The following is a 27,047-nucleotide window of genomic DNA, read 5'->3' as shown; positions in this document are numbered from 1 at the left end:
ATATTTTTCACCCTGATCATCTAAATGCAGTATAATGTATGCTTCGGCTGTAGAAGATTGGTGATATGATTGGTGATATGCATAGTAAAGACACATTTTTATAACCCTATACCTGCTCTGGAAACCGGAAGAACTACAAGTATGGTGGTTGATTTGTATGTTTCGTAAGAAGTTCTACGGTGCGCCTCTTGTGGGAATTGTAGTTTATAAATACATTTGAGACGGCCCTTATATGGTATGTTCAACAATAACAGGTAAATATCCCCGATGAACTGACATCCTCATGATTTTTTCATCCTGATCATCTAAAAGCAGCAGAATGTATGCTTCGACTGTAGGGGATTGTTGATATATAGAGTATAAATACATTTTTATAACCCTAAACTTAACCATAAACTGGACGAACTTCAAATATGGACGCTGATTTGAACGCTTAGTAACAAGTTCATTGGCGCGTCTCTACTGGGAATTGTAGTTTTTAAATATATTGATATATTCCCCATATTTAGAAGTTGACAGTATTAAACTGTGGATCCTCTTAGGGGTTTTAGAGGGTGGGAATATATATAAAATAAAATAAATTGTTAAATGGGTGAAAATTGCTTGTGAGCTATTTTTGACAGCGCCCCCAGTTGGTGCCCAATAGTGACTATACTCACATGATAGCTGAGGTCCAGAGCTCTCTATAACAGCTTGTCCCATGTCTGTAGACCTTTTTGTTGCTGGATTATAAGACTTCAAACATGGTCTGAGGTTCAAAGATCAGTATTTGGAACGCAGGGGCCATGTAGAACCTTCATACTGACATATGTTACTCTCCAGGTTGAGACCTTTCCAATGATGTATTTGGTTTAGCTCTAAGACAAAGTTTTAATTTTCTCTTTTCATTACCACAAGCTATCCCAGGCCTACTTTCAGAGAGCACTTTGAAAGCCCCGTATATAAAAAAGAAGCTTTTTTGTTTGTTTTTCCTTTTTATGTGAAAATAGTGACCAAAATGAGTCACCTTCAAAGTTTACAATACGACATAATCTGTTTTATTAGCTAATTTGGTTCAGTCCTTCAGAAAAGTTTTAATTATCACTATTTCATGAAAAGAGTTTGCTCAGGCATAGCTTCACAGAAACCCTTAGACAAAAATTACTAAATTGTTTGACATTGCCTAATTTTTAACCGTATTTTCATGATGACATGCAAGATCTATGTTTTCAGTCTCAACCCAAGTACTTCAGGCTTTCCTCCACACCTGTAGTAATACACTGGATTGTCAGCAGAATTGTAATTTAAAAAGGTGATTCATTTTGGTCACTACTTCTGCAAGTTTATTACAAGGATAAACCCCTTGAGATGAACCATGTAGTTTTCAAGGGGGTCCTTATCACATATCAGGGAAGCAAACAGGTGGGGGAAAAGGGTGAGAACATTGCGTGTGGCAGGGGCAAGCTCGCACTGATTTTTAAAAAAAAAATTTTATGTCATTTGCTTTACATGCTCATTTGTAGTTACTTCAAGGGATTTTTTCATGTATTATTATTACCCTGTATGTCAATAACTGTAATTTTTCACAAAAAATGAATATATTGTTGCAACATTTGACCAAAATCAACATTTGGTTACCCCTGTAATATTAATAAAGTTATTTCTTATGTTGACAAGAGTGTGTGTTATTCAATAATCAATTTAGAGACCATTATTTTCCATCTAACAGAACTGCTTGCTAAAATACAGAAAAAATATAAATTTTTATGTTATGAAGGTATGAAGGATAAATTGAGTGTTGCACAATGTATTTTTTATATGTTTGCACGCGTTCACATGGAACTGCTGTGTATTCTTTTTTTTGTGTGTATTGGTGTTTTTCTTTCTTTTCGAAGCAGTATTCCCTAAGCCACACCTCCATTCTTCTAATTACATCAAATTGGTGATGGACGTTGAGTTGGCGCATAAATACATTCCCTTATAAAAGGACAGCTGTGACTGGGACACAAGAGAGCAAGAACCACGGTGGAAAGGGTAAGGGGGCAACACCATGTGGTTGTATCTGGAAACTGGTCGACGAGAGAACGAGCGAGAGTGTCAAATTTGTGCCGGCGTCTAGCAGTGAGTGTGTTGCATGTGGTGAGATGGCCTATGGCCACGTGAGTGCACAGCGTCCTGCAGACGAATAAAGGCAGATTAGCTGGCGATTCGGTGACGCAGATGCCTATCAGAGGCTGAATTGAACTTACCAAGTTTGGACTTTTAGTGTTTGTTTTCTTTTCCTTCTTTTTTGCTCCTTTTTGATTCAGTTGTAATAAAAAAGTCTTTGTTTGAGCTTTTCTTTGGGTGATGTTTTCCACTGTTCAGTCGATGTAAAAAAGAACCTGTGGGCTAGTGAGTTCTATATTTTTCCTGGGGTTTTAGTTTAAACTGTTTAGTTTAAATCTGTGGCGTAGTCAGCTACAAAGAAACGTGCTTTATATAAATTTTATTACTACTACTGAAATCTAATGTGATTGTGAACTCGACCACTGACTTGAATTATCATCGGAGTTTAAATCGCAGGTTTCTCCCATAGTGAACTGATTGAAACTAGTATTCGTAGGTGTGAGTCAACACTCGCAATCATGTCAATTCTGCTTGCATGCTTCTTATGTAAATAAGTGAATACATTGTTTGCATTTAATCATGATAATATCACTGCATGATCGATTCATTAGCCAACACAACTCTCATTTAGCAAGACAGTGTTTAGTGACTGAACTATGCATTTGTAAGTGTACATTTGTCAGCCACACAGACGGAGGCAGACAGGTACGTGAATAACAGGTTGTATATTAATAGACAGAGGCACGGATCTGGCAGAGGAGATAACTGGTGAGTAGAGATACTGAAGAATGTAGGAAATGGAACTTAGCTGGAATTGTAACCCAATGTCTCTATTGCAGGAATGGAGAGTGGAAAAAAGGCTGGCAGACAACGGATGGTGGATGACAATAGATGGAACATGGAAGACGGATGACATAGGTAGGTAACAGGTAAGTAGTCCATAAGGCAAGTAGATACATAGAGACATAAATTGACGAGACCAGACAATGAGGTGGAGTGTACATGGGGCTTAAATAGTGGTGCTGAAGAGTGCTTTTAAAGGTGATGACTTTCAGGTGCAGGTGATTGGTGAGTGAGTGCAGGTGAGGAACCAGAGGGATGCTGGGAAATGGAGTCTGGGGAAGATGATACAGACGGTGACTGTGACAGGGAGGGAGGGCGTGCATCCTGGAGATCGTCTCCAGGACGGTACTGGCTGAGCGGGGTGCCATGGTGGATCTGGCAGCTTGAGAAGCCATGGAGGTGCTGACCAGACGGGAGGCCATGGAGGTGCAGGCCATTTGGGAGGCCATGGAGGTGCTGACCAGACGGGAGGCCATGGAGGTGCAGGCCATTTGGGAGGCCATGGCAGTGCTGGTCAGGCTCCTTGGGACGCCATGGCGGGGCAGGTTTTTTGGGACGCCATGGCGGGTCAGGCCACTCAGGTTCTGTGGCCCAGACCGTAGTTTTTCTTGGGCTTCTCTTGTGCATGAACAAAAAGGTTTGGTAACGCTTTAGATTACAGCCCGGAAAGTACTGCGTAATTACAATGAATTTACAGCATAACTTTCAATAATTATAGTGTACCTATACAGTAAGTATGTGTAAGTATAGGGGAACAATATGTAAAGTATTGGGAATAAAGGGGTAACAACCAGGAAAATAACAAATTATTTATACTGTAAATATTTTATAACTAAGGGGTACATATGACATATAACTAAGGGATAAGTATGACATTACGGGCCGTAAATTAAAGTGGAGCTTGTTACCCTCTTTTGTCAATAAATCTGGAGGTTTTCAATTTTACATTTGTGTTGACTGTAACTAGGTAATTCAGAAATTATCACTATTATTCATAGCTAGAAAACTATATACGACTAGGTCAAGTTGTTTAAAGTGTACATTATAGTGTTTAATTAAAATACACTTTAAGAGATTTTTAAATAGATTTTAAATATACTTGCTAAATATAAATATAATTGCTACTTTTATTATTAGAAAAATGTAATTACAAATATGTTTAATTATATAATAGTGTACATGTAACTGACATTAAAGTATATTTTAGTTCACATTAATTGCTTGTCTGTCACGGTTCATGAATCCGCTGTCTCATTCTGGTGTCTGTGTGCTCTGTAGTGTGTCACCTGATTGTTTGTGTGGGCGTCGCCGCTGATTATCTGATCAGCGGCAGCTGTTTGCAATTACACCTGCATATATAACACCTTGTCTTTCGTCTCATGTTTGTCAGATCGTTGTTTGGAGTCCTGGTGTTGTTGTCCGGTGTTTGCTCGTGTTGTTTGTTCCTTGGACTGGATTTCTCGTCGTTGTTTCCTGTTTCCTCGTTTGGATTGTTCTCTGGATTTCACCCACGGATTACACGGCACTGTTTCACGGACTCACTTCACCAGTCACCATTCATCTGGACTCTCACCGCCCATCGAGGTCCCTGCGTCACCACTCTCCTGCTGTGTTCACTGTGTTTTATCTGTGACTGACCACCTGTGTGTGAAGCTCTTAATAAAGAGATTAACTTGCTTTTGCATCCGTCCTTATTTACGTGACAGAACGATCTGACCAACTATGGATGCAGCAAGCTCAGCAGCTTTGACGGAGTTCATCAACCACAGCATTTCCCGTATGGACCAACAGCAGGAGAGTATAACTTCCACCGGACGCGCAGTTCAAGCGCTGGTGACGCAGGTGTCTGAGCTCTCCCAGCAACTACAACAGCTTCGAGCTCCCACTGCGCCACCCTCACCGCCGGTTCCCCCCACGCCGCCGGAGCGGTGGGATCAACCAGAACCACGCCTTCCTGTTCCTCAAACTTATGCCGGTGAGCCGAACTTTTGTCGAGCGTTCCTGAACAAGTGTTCCTTGCATTTCTCTTTGCAGCCACGCACCTTCGAGAGGGAGGAGTCCAAGGTGGCTTTTGTGATCACGCTCCTGACAGGCAAGGCAGCTTTGTGGGGAACGGCGGTGTGGGAGAACCAGGATCCATGCTGCGCCTCGTTCCAGGCACTCGCCGCCGAGATGAGGAGAGTGGTGTCATTGGTTGGAGGGGTCGGGGGTACCCTTTATCGTATGGACAGATCATAAGAACCTTGAGTATATTCGATCGGCCAAAAGACTTAACTCCAGGCAGGCTCGGTGGGCACTTTTTTTCGGACGTTTTGATTTTACTCTATCGTACCGCCCGGGCTCCAAGAACATCAAGCCCGATTCTTTATCTCGCATTTTTGATCCTTCCGAACGCCCGTCTACTCCCGAGTGTATTCTTCCAGAGACATTAGTGGTCTCCACTCTTACATGGGAGGTCGAATCGAAGGTCCTGTCGGCCTTAGAAGGGGTAACGCCTCCGCCCGGATGCCCACCGAACCGTTTGTTTGTGCCGGAGAGGTTAAGGTCCTGCGTTATCAAATGGGGTCATTGTTCCAACGTGGCTTGTCATCCAGGGGTTAATCGGACCAGGTTTTTGGTTAAGCAACGATTCTGGTGGCCAGCTATGGCTCGTGACATTCGCAGTTTTGTTTTGGCTTGCTCGGTTTGCGCCACTGGTAAGACTTCCAATCGACCTCCAGATGGGTTACTCCAACCGCTGTCTGTCCCTTCGAGACCTTGGTCCCACATTGCGCTAGATTTCGTTACCGCCCTCCCACCCTCCCAGGGGTACACGGTCGTTTTGACCGTGGTGGACCGGTTCTCGAAGGTGACTCTTTTTGTTCCCTTAACCAAATTACCCTCTGCTAAGGAGACAGCGGTTACCGTCGTAGACCACATTTTTCGGTTACATGGCCTCCCGATAGATGTGGTGTCCGACAGGGGTCCCCAATTTGTGTCCAAATTTTGGCAAGAGTTTTGTAGACTGCTGGGGGCCACTGTCAGTCTCTCCTCTGGGTTCCATCCCCAGACCAATGGGCAGACCGAGAGAGCCAACCAGGATTTGGAGCGAATGTTGCGATGTTTGGCGTCCAAGAATCCTTCCTCCTGGAGCCAATAACTCTCTATGATTGAGTACGCACATAATTCATTACCAGTGTCTTCTACGGGCCTCTCTCCGTTTGAATGTAGCATAGGTTACCAGCCACCTGTGTTTCCCAGTCTGGAATCTGAAGTCGCGGTCCCCTCCGCTCACGCCTTCGTCCAGAGGTGCCACCGCACTTGGAGCAGAGCCCGTGAGACTCTTCTGCAGGTGAGGGCGCGCACCAAGGCTAAGACTGATCGCCACCGGTCGAAGCCTCCCGTATACGTCGTTGGTCAAAAAGTGTGGCTTTCTACTAAGAACATTCCGCTCCGCTCCGTTGCCAATAAATTAGCTCCTAAATTCATCGGCCCGTTCCCTGTCACCAAAATCATTAGTCCGGTGGCAGTCCGACTCAAATTACCTCCAGCGTACAGGAGGATTCATCCCGCCTTTCATGTTTCCAAAATTAAACCCGTTTTTCACTCTCATCTTAATCCGCCTACTCCGGTTCCTCCACCGCCGCGACTCGTAGATGGGGAACCTACTTATTCAGTCAATCGCATTCTGGACTCTAGGCGGAGGGGACGCCGATTCCAGTACTTGGTGGACTGGGAAGGTTACGGTCCGGAGGAGAGAAGTTGGGTTCCTGCCAGGGACATCCTGGATCACTCCCTCATCGATGATTACAATCGACAGGTAAGGAGCTCTGGGAACGCCGTGAGGCGTTCCTAGGAGGGAGGGTACTGTCACGGTTCATGAATCCGCTGTCTCATTCTGGTGTCTGTGTGCTCTGTAGTGTGTCACCTGATTGTTTGTGTGGGCGTCGCCGCTGATTATCTGATCAGCGGCAGCTGTTTGCAATTACACCTGCATATATAACGCCTTGTCTTTCATCTCATGTTTGTCAGATCGTTGTTTGGAGTCCTGGTGTTGTTGTCCCGTGTTTGCTCGTGTTGTTTGTTCCTTGGACTGGATTTCTCGTCGTTGTTTCCTGTTTCCTCGTTTGGATTGTTCTCTGGATTTCACCCACGGATTACACGGCACTGTTTCACGGACTCACTTCACCAGTCACCATTCATCTGGACTCTCACCGCCCATCGAGGTCCCTGCGTCACCACTCTCCTGCTGTGTTCACTGTGTTTTATCTGTGACTGACCACCTGTGTGTGAAGCTCTTAATAAAGAGATTAACTTGCTTTTGCATCCGTCCTTATTTACGTGACATTGTCAGTACATTCAGAATTACACTTTTACCATATTTCCCAGTCCATATAAAAATGTATTAAAGTCCCACTTAAGTGGGTCAAAAAATCTCTCATAAGTTCAGCTAGTTGCATTTAACATACATTTAAACTATAATTTGAATTTATTGACAAATAATATGGATTTAGTTAGTTGAAAACATTACATTTACTTCACACTTAAGTGTGTTTTTAAGTATATTATTTGTATAATAAGTACACTTTATAAAAGTATACTAAAGTGCACTTCTTTTTCACAAGGGACTCTGAGTAAGTAATAACCTGAGTAAGTAATAATTAACAAAGGTAAAAACACAACTCCTATTATGATACTTTAAAACAAGTCAATGTAAACATTGTCATGAGTGAATATATCTACTTCCCCAAAATCTGTCATTTGTCCTTGAGAAAAGTTGTATATCAGGTTAATAATTACATAAATGAAATAACTACATCAACAATATTTGTGGTATGATATCAATCACCACAGAAATAAATGTCAACTCTTTCTTTAGTTAAAAAATATCAGGAACTTACAATAGAAGTAAATAGGCAAAGCAGCAAACATTAAAATACACACTGTTTAAATAGTATAGCCACAAGATGTAAACATTATGTGTGCAAATGTCACTTAATAATTTTGTTTGTGTACAATTACAACCAGTGTTTCTTTCTTTTTTTGTCATAACAACATAAACCTGGTAACTACTGTAAGATATAAACATGTATAACAGAACGCGGTGTGACAATCTATATCATTTTATTATTATTATTATTATTTTAAGAGATGAGTCAAAGTTATTTTCTGTTGAGATCAACATAGTGCCACAAATATCGTCAATGGAGATTAACATCTACTGAGGCTGGAAAATTCCTTTGATTCTGATTAACAATTAACTTGAACTACTTATTTACCTGAAGCAATATAAATCAAGTACAAAAGACAGTAAATCAGGACACTATAAAAGGAACATGAGAGGCTGTGAGGATGACAGAGCAAGAGCTGGAAACAAACATCAGTGAAGAATGAAGGCTTTAGTATGTATACTGCTGCTGTTGGAAACCTTTGTGTTTGTCGTCCAGCAGCAGGTAGATGGAGGACTCAATGAGAATGAGATCAGTCAACAGATCAGCTCTGAGGACGGAAGACAGAATCCACCTCAAACAGACACTTTGAGAGCTGAAGCTTCAACTGACAGACAACAATACTGTGATCTGGGCATCCCTGACATCCATGCAGCACTGAGAGAACTGACCGCCACCGTTACAGAGCAGAAAGGAAACATCAGAGAACTGACCGCCACCATTACAGAGCAGAAGGAAATCAACAGAGCTTTAGAGACGCAACAGACGTTTATCCTGGAAGAGCTGAAGAAGAAAAATGAAGGTACTTCACCAAAACATTCACTCATTTATCAATGATCCTCAAAGTAAAACACCAATGCAATACATTGTATACAGGTGCGGAGCTACGGGTGGGGTGGGCCTGGGCCCACCCAGATTGACAGCTTGCCCACCCAGTCAGATCCAGGGAAATACATAATTTTTTTTAATAAAACAATTTTCTATCATTTAACAATTCTTCAATAACTTTTTTTAAATTTGATTTGTTTTCATGCATTAAAACGATTAAAACTCTTAATAAGAATGCTAATTAGTCTCTACTTCTTCAGTTACGTCACACGCCAGTAGCCTGTTGTTCTTCGTGCAAATATCTGGATTTCAACCAGCAGCGCCCTTTTTATGTAAAAAAAAAAAAAAATGGCTAACTCACTATCTATGATGCATTTAATAAAGAAAAATATCTTGACAAAGATGACAGGACGCCGTAACAACTTTTATCACTTGAACGAGAACTAACAGATAGGCTAAATGAGTTTATGACGATATCAACATCTTCAATTCAAAACCCAGCCGACTCTGACTTGTTTAGAACAGACATCAGCCATACAAGGTAAGCAAGGTAATGCAATTTTTGCATGTAATATTTGTGAGCAAGGGGTTTTCTGAAAGGTACACATATGTCAGTGGTGTAACTACAGACAGTGCAGCCGCACTGGGACCCGTGAGGCGGGGAGGCCCGCAACGAACTTAGTGTGCCCTGCCACATCGCAAGCGGCCCTGGCGACAAAGTGACTATGTTAATATAAATATTAAGATAAATATAAATATTAATACAATTTAAGTAGTGCCAAGATTCTTCACATCAGCAAATAAATACATAAATTCACCGAATCTGATCGTGTATTGTAATGGTCTTTCTGAGGTTCTGGTTTCTAATCCGCCCTCATATCTTTTTTTTTTTTTTTTTTTTTTTCCCTCATTAAAACCAAAAGGTGTTCATCAGTGATTGTAGCTACATCAAGAGCAAGGGCACGTTGTGTGCATTTGGTTTTGTGCTTTTACCAGAACGAAACGCTCGATTGTCTGTGTGAAGACTGCACATGTGCATGAGCGCCAAGAGAACTGATAACAGCCACAACTGTCACGTTCCCAGTCATTCCCGGACTACATTTCCCACAATCCTCCCTGGCAATCACCTGCACTCACTTCACCAATCAGTAATCACCACACTCAGCTGCAGCACATTTTCTGGACTATTTAAGCTACTCACATCCTGTCATACTTTGTGAGGTCTTGTTAACTTGTGTTACATTTCTGAGCGTTATTTATCCTGCCTATTTTAAGTTCATTTTTGAAACATTTAAGAAAGATTCTCGCAGAGAGACAGCTGAAAGCGCACCCTGTTTTTTATTTATTTTATTTTACAAAAGCACAAGGTTTTGTTGTTATTGTGAGCATGCACAAATAAAAGTAGACCATTTGTAGTCTTGCACTAATCTGTAGGCTATCGCCAAAAATGACGGAAGGCCTGTTTTAAGTTGTTTCAGCTGTCATGAGGAGAAAATCCATCAGAACGCGCCGACGCGATCGTCGGCCAGAGGGATAAAAAATGTAGCCAATTTAGTATTTTACCCATTCAGCTTTAGCCTAATATTATTTTTTTTAAATTTCACCTATGTTGCATGCAGGTCAGACATAAGTTTAATAATAATAATGTGTTTTATTTATTTAGCGCCTTTCAAGAACCCAGTGACGCTTTACATGAAGTTGCTAGATAACATGAATACATAAGTATACAGTCTTATATACTTAAGTAGGCCTACAGTCAGTTTACAACATGTGATCGACCAGATGGAACAGACAAAGAAAGTTAATCTACATTAAACTTACAAAAACAAGCATAGAGCTGGAAAATTGAGACAGACAATCAATTAACAAAACATAATGTGAATAAGTGAGTTTTGAGAGCAGGTTTAAAGGTCTGAAGAGAATAGACGCTTGTGGTAGTTTGTTCCAGAGCTTAGAAGCTTATAAGTTTGACCACTTCATTAGGTTAAGTTTTGTTTATAGTAAGCCTTTCTTTAAAGTGAATTTCGTTTTGTAGAAATTGTAGGCCTATCTTAATTTCAATTAGTGTTTCATCAACCAATTGCCTATAGACTATTTAATAAATAGAAAGAAAACCAAGAACGTCGGGTGTGGAATGGATTGAAGTGCGTAACAAACGAACCCATGTTTCCATGGCCTTTGAATAAGGCTGAAGCAATATTCTGTTTTTATTGAATTTCTTAAATACATGTCTTTATTACTTAATTAATTGATAAGATATTGTTGGTCTAACAATACATTTTAGTTGGTCTAAATTAAGTAAGTTAGGCACAAATTTGCGTAAGGTTCCCTAGACAAGCGAGTAGTGTGCTTGTATGTGCTTCATAAAAAATAACTGTGCAGCAGGATGCCCATCATAATAGCTGCACTGGGGCCCGTCATTACTATGTTATGCCATGATATAAGCCATTTGTATGGCAGGTTGTCGATACAGGACTCAGGGTCGCTCAAATTCGTTATTTCAAATAGGCACACAGCAGCTGCGCTCATAATGGAAGCAACGCGCATGCAGTGCGTTTTCCAGGTGCATCGAGATATTTCCAAATATGTGATTATTATTATTATTATTATTATTTTTAGGGGGTTTTTTTGTAATTGGTTGGTGCTGTTGGTTAATGTTGTAACTGCAGTTTTGTCTTGTTCTTATCTCGTTCTAGATTTACTTGAATTGATATTGTCATGTAGTATTGTTATATTAAATAACGTAATTTGAACTTGCCATACCTTGACTTTTTGTGAAATGATGCCACTGAGGGACGGCCCATCATATTATTTCCCTCCCAAATTACGCCAGTTGAAAAAAACATGGGATGATGCAAATTATTCTGGCCCACCCACACTTTTAGAGATCCACCCACCATCCACTTTCTGCCTCTGACACTGATTGTATAGTGTAAATGTTAGTGTAAAGTTGAGTGTATACTGTGTAAATTGTGTTATCTATTACAATAATCAGTGTAAATGTCATTTAACAGAATCTTTATTCCTTCACAGAAATTTCAAATCTTACTCTGGGTCAAGTGGAGTTGAGAAAGGAAAATAGAGGTGAAAGTGTGCTTGAATGATGTTAAATTCAGTGTATTCATTCTCAGTGTAATACAGTAATATATCACAATATTGCTTATGTTTTTCAATAACAGACAGAGAAATAGCTTTTTCAGCTGCACTGATGGAATCTGGCGATGGATATATTGGTCCTTTTACCACTGAAATCACACTAACCTACAAGAACGTCTTCACAAACATAGGGAACGCCTACAACCCAATTACAGGTAATTATCAATGAAATGGAGTCATAAAACTCAGTTTATAGTAATGAAAACCTTCTGCTCCATTCAGACCTCTCTGCAGTTGTGTAATGTGTAAGAGAATTAAATGATCTGCCATCTTTCAAAACTATTACACAGTGTGTTTGGTAATTGAGCAATCATACAGGAAACAGCTGATTCTGTATCTCTTGTTATTTGGTTTAGGTATTTTCACAGCCCCACTGAAAGGAGCGTACATGTTCAGATTCTCTGTATATAATTATGGCTCAACTACAGCAACTGCATCCATTGTTAAGAATGGACAGAAGGTGGTTATTGCACATGAACATCAGCCTCAGAATGATTTAAACTCATCAAATGGAGTTGTGTTGATCCTGGAGGTTGGAGATGTTGTCTATGTGAGACTTTGGTCTGGCAGGAGGATATATGATAGTTATAATAACCACAACACTTTCAGTGGTTATCTACTGTTTCCCTTAAGATAACAGGAGATTTGAAGAATGTGATTCCAATAATTCTGAACCTTCAGCGTATGATTTAAGATGAAAATTATGAAGAATCAATAACATATGAACCTGTATTAATGATGACTAATGTGTGTTTGAAATTTTCAGTAGATTACTGTATAAAGTCAGTATAATACACTATAATCATAAGTTCTGATCTGTCTGTACATGTAAGTTTGTATAAAGAGTTTCATCACTGAGACAGACAGGACCCATGAATATCACATGTGACTCAAAATTGATTTGTTAAAGTAGTAAACCTAATCATGTTAAATAATACCTTTTTAAGTATATATTGTTACTGATCCTTGATCTGTATCTCTTCATCCTACATAAATAAATAAGAGGATAAAGAGATTTTCCTTTCCTCATATTTTCATGAATATTTCCCCTACAAACCAGTAGTACAGTGATATGTTAGGTCAGGGGTAGTTCAGGCCTTGAGAGCTGCTGTCCTGCAGAGTTTAACTCCAACCCTAATCAAACAAACCTGAACAAGCTAATCAATTTCTTCAGGATTATTAAGGCTACAGGCAGGTGAGGGTTTTTTTCAGGGTTGGAGCCAAACTCTACAGGACAGCGGCTCTCTAGGACCGAACTTGCCTACCCTAAAAATGGAGAGCAGCTGGAAGAAAACAAAACTAGAAGTATTTCGCATTTCGTGGAGAGAGAGAATGATTGAGTACAGAAAGGCCTTAAAAACTGCTAGATCTGCCTAGTTTTTCAAAACTTTTAGAAGAAAATAAGCACAACCCTAGGTATTTATTTGATACAGTGGCTAAATTAACAATAAATAAAGCTTTAACTTCTGATGTTTCCAAAGAGCACAGCAGTAATGACTTTATGAACTTCTTTACTTGCAAGATTGATAATATTAGAGAGAAAATTATAACCATGCAACCGTCTACTACAGTATTGTGTCAGACAGTGCATTGTAGTGTCCCTAAAGAAAAAATCAATTCATTTACTGCTTTAGGAGAGGAAGAATTGTCTAAACTTGTTGAATCATCAAAATCAACCACATGTATGTTAGACCCTATACCAACTAAGCTATTGAAAGAGATGCTTCCGGAGGTCATAGATCCTCTTCTTAATATTGTTAATTCATCTTTATCATTAGGATACGTACCAAAAACTTTTAAGCTGGCTGTTATTAAACCTCTTATTAAAAAACCACAACTTGATCCTAGATAATTAGTCAATTACAGGCTGATCTCAAATCTCACTTTTCTGTCAAAAATACTAGAAAAGGCAGTTTCATCACAACTATGTTCCTTTTTAGAAAGAAATAATATCTGTGAGGATTTCCAGTCAGGATTTAGACCATACCATAGTACTGAGACTTCTCTCATTAGAGTTACAAATGATTTGCTCTTATCATCAGATCGTGGTTGTATCTATTAGTGTTACTGGATCTTAGCGCTGCATTTGACACTATCAACCACAACATTCTTTTAACCCTTATGCGGTCTTCAGGGTCTTTTTGACCCGCAAATGATGTTTGCTCAAATTAAAAAAAATGTTCTCTTTGTCCAAATAGCATGAGACTTTGTACAGTGGTTAACACTTTTAAGATCTACAAATAAAAAAAAATTGGAGTGATATCTTGTTTTTATGTTAGTGTAAAAAAAAAAGTTACGTTCGTGGTCTTCGGGGTCTCTGGAGACCCCGGGCAACAAAATGTAATTTTGTAACAATATAATATATTTTTTAAAATCCAATGTAATTTTACTCTGTATATGTTAATGTTTTTTCTCAACATTTGTGCAGTTTTTGGAGGATTTGTGATTTCTTTTAAATTTATATAAATAAATTAAAAAATATTTTTTGAAATAGGCATTTTATGCATGAACATTACAGGCTTTTTTATGTAAAATTCACTTTATAAAAGGCCCAGATTTCTAACTTTCATTCATGTGGATAACATGGATAATTTGACATGGTTTAGTGTAAGATTTTTGCCCATCTTTTGAAAAATGCAGTTTTAAAAGTAAAAAAAATATCACTTTGAAAATGAAAATTCTGTCATTAATTACTCACCCTCATGTCGTTCCACACCCGTAAGACCTTCGTTAATCTTCAGAACACAAATTAAGATATTTTAGTTGAAATCCGATGGCTCCGTGAGGCCTCCATATTTTTTTCTGTGCAGAGCTCAGAATACTGCAATATTCAATAAAAACAAGATTTGGCCATTTTGATTTCATGGTGACTTTAAGAAACTGGACACAGTTTTCAGTCCTGCAGTACCAGTGTAGTATTTAGGATACAGAATTGCTGAACTTTTAAGGGTGTTGTCTTGCTTCTCTGTAACTTGTATTCTTTGAGTGTTTGTCTGAGACTGATTACACAATGTGTGTGTGGGAACACGCACACGGAAACTAAAAACATAGCAGGAATGAGGCTCTTCAGGACCAGGAATGAGGAAGCTCACTGCAAATAAATAAATAAATAAATAAATGCTTTTCTTACTTAGTATTTTTGTTTTCTTTTTGCTTAAGACAAGAAAATGATCTGCCAATAGGGTAAGAAAAATAATCTTGTTTCTGTCTGAAATCTTGTTCCTTGTTTCAGTCCCAAACAAAAACAAGATTATTTTTCTTACCCCTTAAGCAGATCATTTTGCTTGTTTTAATCAAAAACTCACTTCATTTTGATTTTTTTTCCCCAGATTACAAGAACAATATCTTAATTCATTTTACGTATTTAGTAAAAGCATCTGGATTTAAGAATTTTTAGATATTTGGACTGAAAACAACAAAAATACTAAATAAGAAAAGCAGTTTTTTGCAGTGATACTCGCAGTGGTATAAGGTGTGAAGTTCACTTACAGTGCTCAATATCTCACCATTCACTGATGCATCCAGGTCACACTCAGTCACCATTATGTTTGGCCTAAAACACAACTACTCTAATGTTTACCAGAGAGCGAGGAAGCATTTTAGGGCTGCTGTCCTTGATAAATCTCAGGAGATGCCTGTCCCAGGAGACATCACAGAGGAGGCAGTGCCTGTGGGTGGCGCTCATCATCCCTCCACTGAAGAAATACAGTCAGCTCAGCTTGAAGGACACACAGAAGACCCAGGCTATGGCCCGTATGAGAATTTTAATTGAGAGGGACATACACAGGGTGAAGGAGTACCATATTTGGGATGGGCTTGTTCCTCTTTCTATGGTAGGTTCAGTCAATCAGCCTATATGGGGAGGCTGCAGACCTGGAGCCGGTAGATATAGGCCCCAAGCAGTTTTACGCCCCTGTTGTTCCTCATGCGTCCAGTAGGGGGAGAAGGAAATACGGCGAATAACACTATATTGGGAGGCTGCAGACCTATGACCTACTGTAAAATGTATTATTTATATTTATTTATAAACTGTTTTTATATACAGGAGACTGACTGATATATGATGTTGTGAATTTATATTAAGCTTACATTTAGATATTAACCATATTTAGGCCATTAGATATACAGTACTGTGTAATCATATGGATCCTAAATGAAATATCTGCTGTACAATTCAAAATTGGTCGTCATACAGCTACAAAACATTGTCCTACATAGCATTTTATGAAGACAAACACAATTTAACCCTTTTCTAAAATTCCAAGGATCATTTAAAAGAAAGAGACAATATTGTTGTTCACAAAAAAAAAATTTTATTAACACCATGACTTGGTTATTTCTTAACAGCATGACTCCTGTAGACTCTGCATGACTCCTGTAGACTCTCCTATGGCTTTCCACTCTTCTTTAATTGTTTTTTTATCCTGCTGTCAAAGTGCTCCCGCTCACTGATAAAAATAAATAAAGCAAAAGTTGCATAGTGGTAGAAACAATGGTTAATTATAAATATTTCCTTTATAGGATCCTTACAGTACCTCACGTCAATGACAGGTCCTCGCAGGAATTTCTCCCTCAGCCTCCAAGATGGACACATGTTCCACAACAGCAAGAGCACAGATGATGGACTACCAGAGAAAGAACTTGAGATTTATCACAGCCCAAATAAGCCAAGCATCATTTTGCATGTTTAGTTTTTTGGGTTGTTTTTTTACAACAAAATCAAAAGTGCCTTTTCTATATTAAGCACAAAACTATTTATTTTTAGACGCAATGGTCTAACATTATGGATAAACTATTTGACATTAAAAACAATGTGAATATGACACCATGCTGAGCACAACTAACACATAAGTCCTACCTCTGGAAAAAGGACATCCATAATAAATCTGATCTGGTCACTGTGGGTGTGTGTGGGTGTACTGTTCAGAATTGAAGTCAGGTGAGTGTAGATAATATCAATTTGTTCCTGATCTTCAATGAACAATGGCACAGGCACTTTCTTTATGGAACACTTGGAAAAAGTGTCAAGCCACTGTTGATTTTTTTTGTCCACTGATGATGGACTGTGCAGAGAAAATTGAAAATTACATTAAAAACATTTACATGTATGTGTAAGTTGTTTATTTACTAAACAAGCTATTGGTTTAGAATGCAGTTAAAAAAATGCATGTACCTGAATGTGGTCATCAGTTCCTCTTGCCACAATGAAGTCCACCAGAGCCTGGTTGGATAACTTTCGGTTCCTCTCGGCAACAACATGTTGTGGCAAGTCATGTGTTAATCCTGGAAAACTCCTGTAAAGTGGTCCGTAATGTCCCTTCAGTCAGGCATCTTGCCTCCTCAGGTCCAGTGGGCGAACCTTTTCCCATGCCTTTTAAAAAAGAAAAAAAAAATCTACATTGTTGGCCCCCAATGGGACACCTCTTGTTGTGGACAATAAACAGGCTGCATTGATAATTTAATGTATAATTAATAATTACATATAATCAATGTATAATGTATAAATAATTTAGTGACCTGTAATGCCTCAGTTTGGTCAATTATTTCTACTGACAAGAAAGGAACAAAGAATGAAACACCAAACTGAGATGTAAAGAAACTAATACACATACCCCTCTGTCTCAAACCGCTCAATTAGACGTAGACACCACCACTCCCTGATTGCAGGCATGTCAAGCTAACAGAAATTGTAATGTCACAGGATTAGTATTTAAGTTGTATTGTTAGAATTTAATGACCAGCAATAAACTTTATAGCAACCTTCTAAGGAAGAAAATAGAAAAGCTCACCGAAGTGAAATTGAATGGAGTGTTCAGCACAGTGTAAAGGGCATACTGAAAAAGAGTAAAGATTAATTTCCAGAAAAAAGAAAGAAAAAAAAATACTAGCATTAGTAGCCTGTTTTAATAGCTTACCATGAGCATGAAAACTCCACAATCAATGCTGTTGGTCTGTTGAGGAAAGACCTTTAGGAAACAAATGTATTAGAATTTGAAATAAAAACATACACAGAGGTGAAAATATGTACAGTAGTATTGTAGTTGTGTGTCACCCCAATATCCAATCCTGTGACTTCTGTCCACTGTCCAGGGTCAAGACGATGTGCAATACTCCTAAGTTTTGGGTAAAAGACAAATTAACAACAAGCCATGAAGAGTCCTATGTTACAAAGCATATGTAACAGCATATCATATGGCCATATATTAAACCAGCAATTTTACTCCTCTGCTCACACCCATTTGAGTCTATTTTCTCCCACAGAACATGGACGTCCTCATCCACAAAGAGGCCTGATTTTGCTTTGCTGGTTTAATCTATTAAGATGTTTCTATTTAGAACAATGTAACCACATGTCTACATTACGTGCCATAAGAACGTGGCAATTATATCTTAGCTGTGGACCTAAAGATGTCTCTGTATAGGTCATCTCCAAAACCAGACTCATGATTACTACACAGGGAGTCTAGTAGGAGGATCTCTCTTAAGAGTGGCTTCAGTACCTATAGGGATGCATAATCATGGTTGTAGCTAGGGAGTACAGATAGTGTTATGACAATCCATTTCACATTTAAATTAACTTTGCTTTATGATATAGAGGGTAAAAACACCCCTCCGTAAAACCAACATAAAATAATAATCATAGTCAATAATAAGTAGTCAAAGCTGTATAAAACGTGATATGCAAATGTTTTTTGTAAAATCTTACACACAACAGATAATGTTCTGGGCCGGCAGCTTTTGTCCATAGAGGGAACACAAGTGCATCCTTCATGTCAGCATCATCCTAAAAATCACAATTAACAAATATGAAAAATTATTTTACTTCCGACTTACGTTGGATGTCAAATAGTATGATTTATGCATTCAATACTCACTGGAAAGTAAGCTAAGGGATCTACACTGTCTTTCCATGTAGTAACAACATACATATCAGCAGTATATATGTCTTTGCCCTGTGAGAGCAAATGGAAATATTAAGAAGACTACCACTTGCCATTCATATTTGAAATTTAAAAATTCTAAAAAATAAAAAAAAGTATAAACTACAAATAGCTGATTTAAAATCATGTGAAAAAGATATATACATGCGCTCGAGCATCTTCATAAATGAGTTTCATGCAGGCATTTCCAATCTGCAAGAAATAATCAGTTAGCACATACACAAAAGTCTAAGTTCTTTCTACAAAGAAAACAAAGAGCATTTTGGTCCATAAAATTTCTACATGAAAACGTTACTACTTACATCAGACTCCATTTCCCTTCTCAAACCAAGTGTCCAAAAATCTTCTCTTAAGAGGCATATCACTCCCTCCTTCACAATGACCTCTTCAGGCCAGCCGCCCCGTGTCCAGGATGTATCTGAGCTGCAAAGGACAAAAGAAAGACTAAATGTGACCCTGGACCACAAAACCAGTCTTATGTGTAAATTTTTTTTTTTTTTTTTTAAATTGAGATTTATACATCACCTGAAAGCTGAATAAATAAGCTTTCTATTGATGTATGGTTTGTTTAGGATAGGATAATATTTGGCTGAAATAAAACTATTTGAAAATCGGGAATCTGAGGGTGCAAAAAAATCTAAATATTGAGAAAATCGCATTTAAAAGTTTCCATTTCTGTTGGCGATTGTGCTGCAACCACTTACAAAAATAAAATTGATATCCTTAATATCCTAATGATTTTTGGCATAAAAGAAAAATCGATAATTTTGCCCCATACAGTGTATTGTTGGCTATTGCAACTAATATACCTGTGCAACTTAAGACTGGTTTTGTGGTCCAGGGTCACAAATGCTTCATATTTTGTTTAAATAGGCAACTTGTCTTTTTAAAATGGATGTTTTAGTTAACACAAATTGTGGATGTTACAATACAGGCTACTGTGGACAGTATGTTTTAGCATTGATAGTGAAGACATGAACAACTACCAATTTGTCTTGTAGAAGATTATGAGGCTTCATCCAAGGTTGAGCTGAATACTCATCTGCCTCCTCCACAATCATATCCTCATCCACTTCCTCCATGTTCACATCTGCAGAGGTTTCTATGGGAATAAAATTAAACAATCTCGGTCATGAATAATGAACTGCAATGGAAAATTACTGTAAGTTAGTGCAATTACTTTATCCATACCCATGCCTGTAACAGGGGCATCAAAGTCTGGCAAATCCACTGTTGCCTTTGAGCCACTAAGGTCTGTAAGGCATGCAAAATTAGATTATTAGTTAATGACACAGAATATAAATGCAATAGAATAATTACAACAATGAAATGACAGATGCAGGCATCAAAATCAAGTACAGTGTATATCAGATGTTGATATAAAAGGGTTAATTGATGAGTTTGATATTAAAAGATGACATAATAGCAGGACCACATGCAAATAAGGAAACATTAAATTGTACTTCGCAATGCTTAGCAGTAACAGACTAAACAAGTGCAATAAAGTGGCTTGATCCTCTACTGTGTTACTTACTGGTCACTTGGCGAACGTCTGTTGCACCAGAATTGAGTAGAGGACTCTGAAACAGCTTAATTGGATAACACAAAATATTGGTACATGACAACATCTGTACAAGTAATATATAAAACCAATTCTAAAGTGATATTGCAGTAATTCAAACATTACCAAGAACAGCCTGGTGGTTGATGTTCAGCACCACTTCTGTTCCCAAATAACTTTTTGAAGGCCTCTAGTCTTCTCAAGTTCTTCTGGCTGTTGTTGTGGTGGATGATACTTCTCATGAGGAAGACGTGGGTTGATGGAAGGGTCATATTTAGAAAGTAATTATTTTTCTTTAATTTGCTAAAGAACTGCTCAGCAACCTGGCTATTCACTTTACCAGCAAGTTGGGCTACAAGACCAATCTTCCGGAGAGCATCCCGTTCGTCTTTTGAATTGTCTTCATGAAATTTGTCATTAAGGACATAGTGCTCTGCTGAGCCTGTAATTGGGTGGCCATGGCTGTCTGGGACTTGTTTTTTTATACTAAGCCATGGCAAGGAGATCTTCAGCTTTCCTTCCTTTGCCATCTTTATGTTGCCATCTGTTGGGTCAGCTAGACGACCTTCATGTGGCGTGAAGATTAACGTCTCAGGACAGCGAAGATTGGTGTGTGTGGCCAGTCCCCGTGCGAAATCATAGATGACTATGTTGGGTATGTGTTTCCATGAGAGGAGGACATCTGCAAAGTCCCTCGGACTCTCTGCGCGCAAACAGCATTTGATGCTATACACAATTCCACAAGGGCACATGACCACAGCCCATCCTCCTAGGGAAAAAAATCTATGTCAGGCAGCAGTAATAAAAGAATAAGGCCTACAAAGGTAAAGTGGCAGTCACAAACATACCAGAGGCACCCCAAATCTTTTTTCTTACCAGAGGCACCCCAAATCTTTTCTTACCAGAGGCACACCAAATCTTTTCGAATACTTTGTCGTAAGTCTGTCTAGATTTCATCTCAGATGAAAGCCTCTCTAAGAGGTCACTTTTTGAGCCAATGGCATCAATACCACATTCCCTGCACAGTTTCCTTATCACAGATACCTAAAACACAAATCAAATACAGTTGCAACAAAAATACTTACATGTTCCTTAGCCAAAGAAACACTTCACACTAGTCGCAGAAATTAGAAATGAAATCAATTTGACCTTTTTCTTATAAAGCTCATTTTTAAGTCTATCTTCAGAGACAGTTATTTCGCAAAGCTCAGCTTCTTTGGGTTGGTGGATTTTTTGGAACTCTGTGTTAAGGCATTGACTGGACTTGCGTGTATTTCTTCCAATCCATGGTGCCCAACAGTGGTAATTGGGGTGGACAGTGAAGGGATTGTCGCTCTGTTCTTAAATAACAACAGAAAAAGCAAAATGTTCAAAAATAGATTGTAAATAGCATACCAAATGTCAAGAAGAGGCACATAAAAGCAAGAGAATTACTTTTTACAAAGCCACGACCAATCATTTGCAGGGCCAGTTTATCCCAAAAGTCATCCATATCCATGTGTCCATTGAAATCCTTTGGTGGTGGTTTGATGTCACTCACTAACAACATACAGAAAGGAAAAAATATTAATAAGACGATCCTGTATAATAGAGAAAATTAGGTACAAGCCTCCTGTGGCTAAATATGCACAAGCAGTGTCTAATCACTCAGAATGATTTATTTGCTCAAAGCACATAATTTCAATTTGGTCTATGCCAACACTTACATGACATGTTAAATGCTCCTTTTCTGTGGAGATCCATGATGACAATGGGTGGATGATCCCCACATGTCACACAAGAGTATTCATACTCGTGACCTGTGAGTGCCTCAAAATGGAGATAGGCATGGAGCACTGTTTTGGCTGGAGGAAACTGTTCCCCTATAGTGACCTCCAGACACTGAACCACTCTCCCGACAGCAGTGTGGACCTATGATTTAAGATAACACAAACAATAATTACTATCCACTTCTTGAAAAACCTTGCAAAGCATTACTTTTACTAGAGGTAATGGTAAATTATTTAAGATAGCCTAACCTGTAGCATGTTTCGAAGATGTAGGCATAAAGGGAGGTCAAGAATGACACTGTCATTAAAATTATGCAGGCCATCCTTCCACTCTTGATACCTGTAGTGGATTCCACACTGGTGGCAACATTTTGAGTAGGTGGCAACGTCTGAAAAATACCATGTTAAAAAAATAAGCCATACTACAATACCTTTTAGGACATATTCAGAACTGATGTCATTATGTATTTTATAGATCCTATTGGAACACAATTACTTACCATGGATAATTCTTGTATTTGTAAGAATTTTGGCCTTTGATGTGATGAGCAGAGGGTCTGATAAAGGTACATTTCCAGCACATCTGTGGCAGAACATCTCATCGGGAATGAGGCTGGTTGGGTATGTGCTTGAAAATGAAGGCAGACACAGGTGCTCAGGAAGAGCTGCAGGGATGGTCTTGTTGTTCATGACATACCGAATCATAGATTCCAGCTCTTTTGTCGGGGGGTACAGTAGGCCTGTGTCATCTACACTTTCATGAACTGGAGTGGTCTGATCTGTGCTTTGAACGGTCCTGAAAAGCTGATGTTCAGTCTGGAACAGGTGCCATTTAGCAATATATTTATGGAGGCAGGATCTTCTTGACCTGGCACAAGGACAATGCCAGGAGTTCAGCTTTACATCATATGTGACCATTATTCTTCCAAGTTGGGCATGAATATGATGCATGTGGCTCATACACTGAAATGCACCTCTTTAAAGATGGCATTGTCGCCTTTGTCTCTACAGACAAGGGTTTGTTGTCTTGGGTGGCCAAGCTTTGTCTCTGTAGGCAATCTCTCTTTCTTTCACTGCCAAACCATTTTAGCCTGACCATTTCTGTCAGGGTACTTTCTGAAAGAGAAGGATCATCAGCAAAGGACCCACAATAGTCTAGTGACCTGAGGTGATGGCATTTGTAGTGGCTTAGTCCACTCCTCCTGGCTAAGTCCATCTCCACTTGACAGGATGGCAACTCACATCTTACATTCTGCTCCGCTCCCCAGATTTTGTACAGAACATGGATCGGAACACTCGAAGAAAGAAAATGTTTCTGGACTGCATAGACACCGTTAGCTCGGTCTATGCAATCAGAATAAAGGTGATGGCTTGCTGTAATGTCGTCCCTAGATTTTGTGTGTTTCCTCTCCAGATGTTTTCTTAAATTTTTTTTTTGAATAGTAATGTGACAATGAGGTCAATTTGCTTTAACAACTATGCTGTTTCGTGGTTGTGATTTTATGAAGGACCTACTAGCAGTTAAGGGAGGCAGGTCAGGAATGGTCGTCGATGTACTGGAAGGCAGGGGAGCCACATCAGGAATGGTCGTCGATGTACTGGAAGGCAGGGGAGCCACATCAGGAATGGTCGTCGATGTACTGGAAGGCAGGGGAGCCACATCAGGAATGGTCGTCGATGTACTCGAAGGCAGGGGAGCCACATCAGGAATGGTCGTCGATGTACTGGAAGGCAGGGGAGCCACATTTGGAATGGTCGTCGATGTACTGGAAGGCAGGGGAGCCACATCAGGAATGGTCGTCGATGTACTGGAAGGCAGGGGAGCCACATTTGGAATGGTCGTCGATGTACAAGGCAGGGGAGCCACATCAGGAATGGTCGTCGATGTACTGGAAGGCAGGGGAGCCACATCAGGAATGGTCGTCGATGTACTGGAAGGCAGGGGAGCCACATCAGGAATGGTCGTCGATGTACTGGAAGGCAGGGGAGCCACATCAGGAATGGTCGTCGATGTACTGGAAGGCAGGGGAGCCACATTTGGAATGGTCGTCGATGTACTGGAAGGCAGGGGAGCCACATCAGGAATGGTCGTCGATGTACTGGAAGGCAGGGGAGCCACATCAGGAATGGTCGTCGATGTACTCGAAGGCAGGGGAGCCACATCAGGAATGGTCGTCGATGTACTCGAAGGCAGGGGAGCCACATCAGGAATGGTCGTCGATGTACTCGAAGGCAGGGGAGCCACATCAGAATGGTCGTCGATGTACTGGAAGGCAGGGGAGCCACATTTGGAATGGTCGTCGATGTACTGGAAGGCAGGGGAGCCACATTTGGAATGGTCGTCGATGTACTCGAAGGCAGGGGAGCCACATCAGGAATGGTCGTCGATGTACTGGAAGGCAGGGGAGCCACATCAGGAATGGTCGTCGATGTACTCGAAGGCAGGGGAGCCACATCAGGAATGGTCGTCGATGTACTCGAAGGCAGGGGAGCCACATCAGGAATGGTCGTCGATGTACTGGAAGGCAGGGAGCCACATCAGGAATGGTCGTCGATGTACTGGAAGGCAGGGGAGCCACATTTGGAATGGTCGTCGATGTACTGGAAGGCAGGGGAGCCACATCAGGAATGGTCGTCGATGTACTGGAAGGCAGGGGAGCCACATGGAATGGTCGTCGATGTACAAGGCAGGGGAGCCACATGGAATGGTCGTCGATGTACTCGAAGGCAGGGGAGCCACATCAGGAATGGTCGTCGATGTACTGGAAGGCAGGGGAGCCACATTTGGAATGGTCGTCGATGTACTGGAAGGCAGGGGAGCCACATTTGGAATGGTCGTCGATGTACTGGAAGGCAGGGGAGTCACATCTGGAATGGTTGTCATATACTGGCATTAAGGGAGCCACATAGGAATGGTGGTTAATTTACAGCAGTTAACCTTTCATGGGCCACAAAGTTGTCACGTCGGATTTTTATTGAGGAACAATATACACAATGGTAGTGTAATTGTGAACACAACCTAAAACCGGTGGATTGTATAATCTGAAAAAAAAAGAAAAACAAAACAAAAATCACTCCTTTTCTTGCATTTCAGAGAAAGACACAGCACAACTTATTTGTTAAACTTTTATGCAACATGCCGTGACAATGCTGACATGAGTAAATTTGAGTAAACTAAAACATCAATCATGCATCCATTTAACATTAACATTCATTACATTTTTAGAAAAAAATAAAATAAAAATCAATCATAAATGATGCTACCTTCATGGACGACTGCCCTAGAAAAGTGAAGCTTAAGATGAGTTTGTACTTTACTTTTCTTTGAGGGCTTGAAAAAATCAGAATTACAGAAAGGACAGTGAAATAGGGAACAGCAGGAGGTGCATCTGTTAAGTGCAGGTAAGTTGCAACCTCTCTGTACAGATATTATTTCTTCCCCTGAAGAGAGAAAGAGATGGGTGTTTTTAGTTTATACTTGTTTAGAAAGAGAGATTTTAATTTTCTTAAGTAGCTAAAGCAAACACACACCTTTATGAGATTCAAGTTAAAGAACTAAAGACAGAGTATGATAAAACACACATTAAGTGCACATACATTTGTCCAGATCAGTAAGCTATTTTAAGAAAACTGTATATTAAGATATACATTAGAGAATTAGATCATCTCATTTATAAGAAACAACTCAAATCAAAATCTACATTCAAACCATATGAGACCAAAGTTTTTAATGTGGGTTTTATCATGCATGACCTATGTTTGTATTATTTGACAAAATACTTGAGTGAGAGTGCAGTTCAACTTGTGCAGAGACAGAGATTTGCATACATACATACATGCCAATTATAAATGTGTATTTTGTGTGTTCACATCATAGACTGTCAAAAAAAAAAAAAAAAAAAAAAAAAAAAAAAATCACACATTTGTGATTATCCACTCTAATGTGCTCCAGAAACCATGTGGAGTATGTTTAAATGCAAGGAGTAAACAGGGTCTTACCAGAAGAAGCCATGCCACGCAAGCTAAAGACAGACAACAAGATAAAAATAAAAATGTAATTAATTTTAAAAGTGAGTGAGACAGAGCGGGTAAAGAGAAGACTAAGGGCAGCTTAACCTACACGTGGTCAGCTAAGTTTGAGTCAGACAGAACATCTGACTCAATCAAGTACTTTTGCCTCTCGAAATAAATTATTGACCCATCTTTTGAATTGATATCGCATCAATCGTTTATAAATAATAAATGTTGCATCATTACAATACAATCAACAACAATAACTTTAGGAGATTATTTACATACCTCAATTCGTATCGCTTCAAAAAAGGTCTGCTGCTATCATACAGATATGGTCTGCTGTTCTGATGACTAGGCTCATATACTAATATACAGCCTCCCCCTACTGGACGCATGAGGAACAACAGGGGCGTAAAACTGCTTGGGGCGTAAAACTGCTTGGGGCCTATATCTACCGGCTCCAGGTCTGCAGCCTCCCCCTACTCCAATCAGCTGAGGGTCAAATGTTGTAGGAACCTCTTGATATCAAAGGGGACGAATGAGTCTGAAGTGTTTCCTTTCTTGAGTGAGCCTAATGCTGCCTTCACATGCTTTCAGAAATGTGATCGGGGCCATATTCACAAAACATTTTATCTTACCACTAAGAGTTCTCCTAAATAGCAGTAAATGTTCTTAGCTAAGAGTTTTCTCTTAAAACCTATTCACAAAGCTCCTGAGACAAACTTTTACTAAGGAATAGACTGAAGTCTTAAGCTAAGAGTAAGGGCGGGGTTGACCTCGTTGGTATGGACTATACACACAGTGATTGGCTGATGGGGAGGAGTCAGCGATTTAATCATAGAAATATTGTAGAATGAGGTGTCATGTTTCCAAGGTTTTAAAATACAAATGTTGCCCTATTCAAATAAATATTTTTTAA

General features: G+C 39.6%; 3 protein-coding genes and 1 pseudogene across 3 annotated transcripts; 1 reads left to right on the top strand and 3 right to left on the bottom strand.

Moving 5' to 3' along the window:
- Positions 1–8,212: 8,212 nt before the first annotated feature.
- Positions 8,213–12,555, top strand: LOC125245087. The gene is made up of 4 exons (XM_048155532.1): positions 8,213–8,661; positions 11,721–11,771; positions 11,867–11,998; positions 12,200–12,555. The coding sequence occupies exons 1-4, from the start codon at positions 8,301–8,303 to the stop codon at positions 12,478–12,480; spliced, it is 825 nt and encodes a 274-aa protein (XP_048011489.1). The 5' UTR covers positions 8,213–8,300; the 3' UTR covers positions 12,481–12,555.
- A 3,829-nt stretch (positions 12,556–16,384) lies between these two features.
- On the bottom strand, positions 16,385–17,157 carry LOC125244427 (PWWP domain-containing DNA repair factor 3A-like). The gene is made up of 3 exons (XM_048154513.1): positions 17,017–17,157; positions 16,702–16,906; positions 16,385–16,468 (listed from the first exon to the last, which is right to left on the bottom strand). Exons 1-3 carry the CDS (start codon positions 17,115–17,117, stop codon positions 16,385–16,387), a joined length of 390 nt encoding a protein of 129 aa, XP_048010470.1. The 5' UTR covers positions 17,118–17,157.
- Positions 17,158–17,183: 26 nt separating this feature from the next.
- On the bottom strand, positions 17,184–20,341 carry LOC125244426 (annotated as a pseudogene).
- Positions 20,342–20,467: 126 nt separating this feature from the next.
- On the bottom strand, positions 20,468–23,043 carry LOC125244425. The gene is made up of 7 exons (XM_048154512.1): positions 22,615–23,043; positions 22,364–22,503; positions 22,052–22,256; positions 21,780–21,884; positions 21,495–21,685; positions 21,248–21,389; positions 20,468–21,048 (listed from the first exon to the last, which is right to left on the bottom strand). The coding sequence occupies exons 1-7, from the start codon at positions 23,030–23,032 to the stop codon at positions 20,468–20,470; spliced, it is 1,782 nt and encodes a 593-aa protein (XP_048010469.1). The 5' UTR covers positions 23,033–23,043.
- Between the last annotated feature and the right edge of the window lie 4,004 nt (positions 23,044–27,047).

This window comes from Megalobrama amblycephala, linkage group LG14 (assembly GCF_018812025.1).
Source record: "Megalobrama amblycephala isolate DHTTF-2021 linkage group LG14, ASM1881202v1, whole genome shotgun sequence".
Lineage (NCBI taxonomy): Eukaryota > Metazoa > Chordata > Actinopteri > Cypriniformes > Xenocyprididae > Megalobrama > Megalobrama amblycephala.
This window is presented reverse-complemented; position numbering and strand designations above follow the sequence as displayed.

Bases quoted from the DNA above. Each gene is read 5' to 3' on its own strand.
- LOC125244425 (XM_048154512.1), bottom strand. From the start codon at position 23,032: ATGGTCACATATGATGTAAAGCTGAACTCCTGGCATTGTCCTTGTGCC. The intron at 22,504-22,614 runs GTAAGTAATTGT...GGTATTTTTCAG, and splicing joins AAATACAAGAATTATCCATG to ACGTTGCCACCTACTCAAAA. The intron at 22,257-22,363 runs GTTAGGCTATCT...CTTAAATCATAG, and splicing joins ATCTTCGAAACATGCTACAG to GTCCACACTGCTGTCGGGAG.
- LOC125245087 (XM_048155532.1), top strand. From the start codon at position 8,301: ATGAAGGCTTTAGTATGTATACTGCTGCTGTTGGAAACCTTTGTGTTT. The intron at 11,772-11,866 runs GTGAAAGTGTGC...TTTCAATAACAG, and splicing joins GTTGAGAAAGGAAAATAGAG to ACAGAGAAATAGCTTTTTCA. The intron at 11,999-12,199 runs GTAATTATCAAT...TATTTGGTTTAG, and splicing joins CGCCTACAACCCAATTACAG to GTATTTTCACAGCCCCACTG.
- LOC125244427 (XM_048154513.1), bottom strand. From the start codon at position 17,117: ATGACTTGCCACAACATGTTGTTGCCGAGAGGAACCGAAAGTTATCCA. The intron at 16,907-17,016 runs GTACATGCATTT...TTCTCTGCACAG, and splicing joins GAACTGATGACCACATTCAG to TCCATCATCAGTGGACAAAA. The intron at 16,469-16,701 runs GTAGGACTTATG...TTTCTCTGGTAG, and splicing joins TGGATGTCCTTTTTCCAGAG to TCCATCATCTGTGCTCTTGC.